This window comes from Haemaphysalis longicornis, unplaced genomic scaffold (genome assembly GCF_048455015.1).
Source record: "Haemaphysalis longicornis isolate Haplotype H1 unplaced genomic scaffold, Haemaphysalis longicornis Haplotype H1 scaffold_2, whole genome shotgun sequence".
Taxonomy (NCBI): Eukaryota; Metazoa; Arthropoda; class Arachnida; order Ixodida; family Ixodidae; genus Haemaphysalis; species Haemaphysalis longicornis.
The window spans coordinates 124,859,585-124,866,124 of record NW_027526295.1 but is presented as its reverse complement, the minus strand read 5'-3'; the positions used below and the strand labels follow the sequence as shown (position 1 = coordinate 124,866,124).

Sequence of the window (6,540 nt, the reverse complement as noted above, 5' to 3'; positions counted from 1 at the left end):
CCTCATACAATCCTGCAGGGATATCCTCCACCACCCCTATACACCTTCACCTTCTCTCTGCTTTCTCAATTTCCACAGAAGGCCACATGCATACGGAACCAACTGCAAACCCACTCCTACTACCATGACTCTCATTTTCATTGAATCTCAGACCACCCACCCTACGACTGCCCACTGCCCCAGCAAACCTAATACCACACCCCACTTTGTATTTCTTTGACTTGCCAACCTATCTGCTTTTCCGTTCTCTCTCGGGCAGTGGGAGAGCTTGCTGCACAGCAGCGAGCTCAAAGACCAGCAACTCCTGACCCCTTGGGCCAGGACGGCTGCGAAGGCCTGCAGCCTACCAGACTAGGATGGCCACCTACCGCTCAGTTTTGAATAAACATTTTCACCACCACCACTACAGGGTGAGGCGGTTTTTGTGCGTCTATCCATGATGTCCAGCTGATTCAAGGATGCTCACTCTCCTCCATGTCCCCCAGGACAATAAGGCCATGCAATGCTTGACGGAAGACAACAGGTTTCAGAAGGAAAAGAGGGACGTGCTATGGTGCAGGCGTGGTGGTTTCTATTCTGCACCTCACTAGCATGTAAAAAGCATAACGAGGAGCAGGATCTTCACACCCCCTCCTCATCCAAGCTGGAGACACATGTGAAGAGGTTCAGTCACTCTTTAAACCCCCGAGTACCCACTAATGCTGCCCGCATTTTACGACACTCATTCCCAGTCTCGAAAAAGTCATATAATTCTAGGTTCTACTGTATAGGCCGTGATGCTATACTTAGAGTTCTCTATGTGGACCAGCCATGAAGGATGTTTCTTATCCAAATGTCACTGCTGCCAAGGAAGTGATAGACGACTTTATCATGCAGGATATGTTTGGAAACTTGCAAGGGGACCCTGAAGGAGTCCCTGATGCTGAGGGAAAAGCCCCAAGCAACCTCAAAGAGCTTGCTACGCGAGATTGACTGTTCCTCAAGATGCCATGCCATTCCTACGGGCCTAGGAATACAGAGCGAGGCCATCTCCAACAACAAAACAGATGCAAAATAAAGATTGCTTTCAGTTAAAATTACAAATCATTTGAATGAGTCCTTACGACTGGCACGTACATTGGTTATGTTGTGCAGAATTTTGATGCAACAAAATGTCAATACAACCAAGTAAAGCGTCGTTTTTTTACGACTTTGTTACATCAAAGTTTAACTTTCCAACGAGTCACCGCTGTTCACACTTACGCCTTCACCCCGCACACTCACACCTACATTCCCCTTCAAAAACCAGAGACGACACAACAGTAATGATGCCAACTCTCTTCATTTAATGCAAACAAGCACAAAATTTTTTTATCTCTTCTTTTCAACGTTCTACTAGAAGTCTCTCTCCACCTGGCCGCAGTGCTACTAGACAGCTTGCAACAACAAAAAAAAAAAGAAAACAAAGAGGAAGGAAGAAAATCCTACGCGCCATCCCCCGCAATCGAGCGGGCAAACATCGCCTGTACATATGTATAGTGCGGTGAGAGAGAGAGAGAGAGAGAGATAAAGAAGGGAAAAAGAGAAGCCGCTTCGTCGAGTCAGGGGAATAAGAATAATGGGAGTGTCGCCGTTGCCATCAGAGGTTGTCCTTGTGCCACACCCAGCGTCTCGACGTGTGGTCGAAGGCGTGGGTCGTCCACTGCTGCTGCAGCAGCTGGTACCGCTCCACGCTCAGGTACAGGGGTTTTCCTCGTCTGCATGGACACACACACACACACACAGCCAATGTAACTCCCTGCGTGCTTTTGCTGAGAGTGCATTTGCTACAACCGAAAAAACACTCGATGTGGCCAAACTCGTGACTAAACTGCACATTTGGCAGACAGGTAAGAGAAAGAGATGACAGAGCACTTGTCAATGTTGCTAATCATCGACAGAAGTCAGCCATGCACCCGCTTTCTTTCTTTCTTCTTTTTTTTTTTTTCAGTCTTTGGTGCACACGCAACAAGCAACAGAATGGGCCCCTCCAACCTTTCAGCCCAGTGCAATCTGTAGGCAGTTCGTCGAGCAGGTCAGACAACAGACTCACAATGGAATGACCTGAGTACGAAAGTGATTAGTCTCTGTCAAGTGAAAGTTCTCCAGTTGATATTGTGGCCACGCTGGGCCAACAGTGTTGAACTTCTTAGGCACTGCAGATGGCACGATGCGGCCAACAGAACTCGTAGCAAACGAAACGAAAACCTCTGGTTGTATTCAATAAAGCTGCGCTCTCGGCACTGCCTCACTCAACACTGTTCTGCATGCTGGCGAATTACAGTACAGTCAAATCCCGATACAACGAAACTGACGGGACATTTTGCTGAAGTGGAAATACGCTGTGGTGGAATCTGCCCCAACACACCACAAAAGGGCAAGAAATATATCCCTGTACATCATGCACATCACTGGCCACATAATGCAATCTTCAGAAGAAGGAGCACAGTGTTTTTTTGGGTAACAAATGTACCAGTGGTTATCAAACTCTTTTTTAGCTGCACGTAAAGAGTGCAGGAAGAAATGGAGTCACAAAACATTGTGCAGCAAGGCACATCTACCTAGCTGGTTATTTGCACATAGCAGCTAGGTCGTCAGAAGCCCCCCACTTGCTTGCGGCTGAAGCAGCACCCATTATCTTATCCTCCGACAGGGCACCGCAACATCTGACCTTGGCAGGCAAGCGCACGCTTGCCTTTATCGCAAGCACGTGCTCGCGATAGAGGTAGGATAATGCGGGTTCAAGACTAAACAGGAAAGCATTATTTTTGATTGTGACTTTGAGGAACGGTAGAAGGAAAACTGCACTGACAGTGGCTCACTATGCATACACCACAGCACAGCAACACTCAATTGTGTGGTTTCAACTGGATATGGATTGGCTGTAGCTCTGGCTATGCAAACTGTGCCTGCGCCTTGAATAATGATGGCCGCCCACATTACTATCACCAGCAAACAATGGCACCCATCTATGAGTTTTGTTTTTGTTTATGGGTAGTGGTGTATGCACACTGCGCACATTTTGGGTGAAAATAGGCGCCCCCAATGTATAAAAAGTTACAGATGGCTGGCATTACACCTATATTATTGTAAAATAAGTGTTCAAACTCATCCCCACTGAGTGACGATTTTGTTGAAGCGAGAACCAACGAGACAAATGGTTTGTAGTGGCACATTGACTTTTGTGGCTAGCTGACGGGGAATTAGAAATATTTCGTTGAAGCGGAGTTTGTTGTAGCAGGGTTTGACTGTATTACTGCAACACAGAATTCAATGGCTAAAGTAAATGAATTTCACGATTTCCGATACCTGTTAACAAAAACTAAATAAACTGCGCATAAGTCTGTCCCTACCACACATTAGGTTTCCAATGTAAATCACGATATTTGGCTCAAGGGTTTGCAGTGTTGAAGTTTGGCTACATACACCCTCTCACCCAACTTCAAATTCGAGTGTATGACCTTGTACCCTCTCCACCCCTGAAGAACGAAGAAAAGAAAACAAGCAAACCAAGCAGTTCGTCACGACAGTGTTACGGCAGCTCAAACTCGGCCTCAGCGATTCCGGGGCCTCTCAATCGTCAATCGCGGTGGTCCCCAGTCCCCTCTCACTTGAGGTCCCTGTCCTCTTCACCGAAGCTGTCGAGGTAGACGGAGCCCCAGAGGCAGGCCCGCTTGCCCCGGATCACTATGACCGTCGACGAGTTCACCGCCAGGAACATGGCCGTGCCCGCTCCGCAGTTGATTGAGTGCTGCATGGGGCCAGGCAGAGGGGGGAAAAGGAGAGAAGGGAGAGAGTCTTCTTTTTGCTTCGCTAATACAGTTGAACCTCGATATAACGAACCTCGATTTAACGAAATTCGCGATATAACGAATTTTTTCCAGTTTTCTACCAAAATTTTGCTAAATCCATGTATTTTTATCTCGATTTTACGAAGTAATTTTGTGCGGCGCTTTCGATTTAACGAAGTCACGGCGAGAAAGGAAGAACGAAATTCCGGTCGAGGCACATTTATTTTGCCTCTCAGAGCCTACATTGAAAACATTAAGTACTCACATTTACTGATAAAAGGCTAAAATGAAAGAAAAGCGGTGAATTATGCGGTTGACAACAATTAAAAGCGATAAAAGCTGCTGCTCAAAAACCGCTAGCGGTCATGGACGGTTTAATAGTGCCGCCACCATTTTGACGTCTCCATCGTTGCCTACGCCAGCGCCCTCTATGCTTAGGCTGCCGAAGCCTACTTCAAGTGTTTTTTTTTTTTTTTTTCTACGCGTCTTGCTCACGGTGCTGCTGCTCTAGGTTGTGCTCGCTGATAACCACATTAATATTTTGTTCGTCCATCATAGATGAGTCTTATAAGCAGCATGAGCACTCCAAGGGAAAGAAAAGTGTTCCGAACAAGAGCCTGTAGAAGTGTCAGTGAAACCGACGGTAGACCGACGGCCACCGAAGTGATGGATGCCATCGACGTTCTGGGAGGCACGCAGGCGCACGCGAATGTTTAAGAGCAAGCCTTTTTAGCGCTGTCAGCATACGAGCGTCACGTAAAGCCCACCCTGGTCAAGAAACGCCAAGCACTGCTTACGGACTTCTTCACTACGGCTTGAACATCGAGTGCTGGTGGCAATAAATTGCTCTCCGAACGTGGTCAAAACGTGTTCATTAGACAGCTGCGATGCGGCGAAATCGGTTTCTTTAGGGCTCAGCGGGCATACAAGTAATTGCTTAATCAAATTTGGCCAGAAGATATTTAATGTAAGCTTTCCACTCTAGCGGGAGCACGTAAGCGCTGCTCCACAAAGTGAAGCGGTCCGTGTGTACTCCGCTCAATTCTCAATCATGGCTTTATCTCGAGTGTCGTGGTTGCATCACGCGCCCATACTGCAGAGCCTTTGTGCATGAAAAAAGTCTTTAGAAAGCTTTATAGCACCCTTCCGCTGTTGGCCCGCCGCACCCCTCAACGCCGCGGCTAAGCCTACTACTGAACGGACGAAAAGAGGCGTAACTTTGAACCAGCACCTCGCCGGGGTGAAGTTCACGGGGCACGGACGCGGGTTCAATGGACTAACAGCGGCGTTTAGTAGTGACCGAAATGAAAAAAAGAAAAAGTGAAAACCTAGTCCGCTATCATATTTAATGAGGCGTTGCGGAAAAAGCGCCGGTTTTACGACGACACGAACTACGGTCGGCTATCCGAATTCCATTGCCTAAGTGTTGAGGCTCTTAATTCACACAATTTTCGCGGCCAGTTTTAGCACAAATTTCGCTTTAAGTGGAGAGGTAACTACATAGCAGTTGTTTCTGAGCGATGGGCAAGGTTTTGAAACCTCAATAACTGGTTAAATTAACTGTAAAATCGAAACCTCGATTTTACGAAATTCTCGATTTAACGAAATTTTCGCCCGCAAGTACGACTTCGTTATATCGAGGTTTAACTGTATACATTAAACATGCAATTCAAGTACCCCTCCAATATACGCCTCCATCAGAAGACTGCAGATATGTGAGAGAGCACTACAGTCAAGAACACGTGCCATTCGAAGGTACTTTTGATGATTGGCATAAGAGTGAGACGAACTTTACGACGTCACCTTTGAGGGTGGAACAGCAGTGGGTACCGTAGTGGTTCTGATGCTGGTCGGATGCTGTGGTATACTACGAGTTCCCACCAATACGTGACAGCAACTACCGGCATCGGAACCGTTATGGTGCCCACGGCTGTCCTGCCATTACTGCTGGAAGTGACTGGCTGAGCCAATTTTTGTCCAGTTCAAATGACCACACACAAAGGGTTTCCACCAAGATGACATTTCTGGATTTTCCCTGAGTGGATCTGTAGATTTCCCCGAGTGAAAGGACTTAGTGTTACATGAAGAGGGGCTGACACAATGCCACCTGACGCTTTCTCGTGCAAGTAAGTAAAGGGCAAAAATGACTTGTTGGTACACGTGAACGAATACCCTAATTTTGTGTGCACATACAATTTGAATGTTAACTAGTTTTCTTTATTTCATTCCAGCGGGGAACAGAAAGAAGAGGAATAGCTTCGGGGGTAAAAAACAAGTCAAGAACAAAAAAACCCCACAGACACTGTTCAACCCACTGAAAATCGCGTTGGATATTTACAAACAGGAGTTATAAAAAAAAGAAAAAAGCTGCAAACTGAACCAAACACATTCAGATGTAAAGTGATTTGATCCACTGATTCTAACCTCGTTGGTTATGGGGCTATGCTGTTATGAGCGAGTTTCTTTCCCCGAAAGCAGCTGCAAAATCTAGTTAGGCTCCTTGCACATTACTGAAACATGTCAGTTACTTTGTAGAACTAGGGGAGCCAAGCAATGTGAAAGGCTTTTCTTTTCTCTTTGTGGCTAAACAAATTAGACAAAGCAATATCGAAGTTTCAGCATCACTATGTTGAAATAAAGGCTGATCAGAGAGTATGTGGTTGCTAAAAAAAAAAAAGAGAGAAAACAGCTCAGAGAAGGCATAATGCAATGGGCCTTTTCCACGAAATAA

General features: G+C 46.3%; 1 protein-coding gene across 4 annotated transcripts in view; it reads right to left on the bottom strand.

The window, feature by feature from the left end:
- Nucleotides 1-1,302: 1,302 nt before the first annotated feature.
- Nucleotides 1,303-6,540, bottom strand: part of Ubr3 (Ubr3 ubiquitin ligase) — a 167,232-nt gene continuing 161,994 nt past the window's right edge. For all 4 annotated transcript variants that reach the window (XM_077698229.1, XM_077698228.1, XM_077698227.1 and 1 more), the window contains 2 exons: nucleotides 3,630-3,769; nucleotides 1,303-1,736 (listed from right to left, as the gene is read on the bottom strand). In XM_077698229.1, coding sequence (XP_077554355.1) covers nucleotides 1,619-1,736; nucleotides 3,630-3,769 — 258 coding nt within the window. In that variant the 3' untranslated portion in view covers nucleotides 1,303-1,618. The remainder of the gene's footprint in view (nucleotides 1,737-3,629; nucleotides 3,770-6,540) is intronic.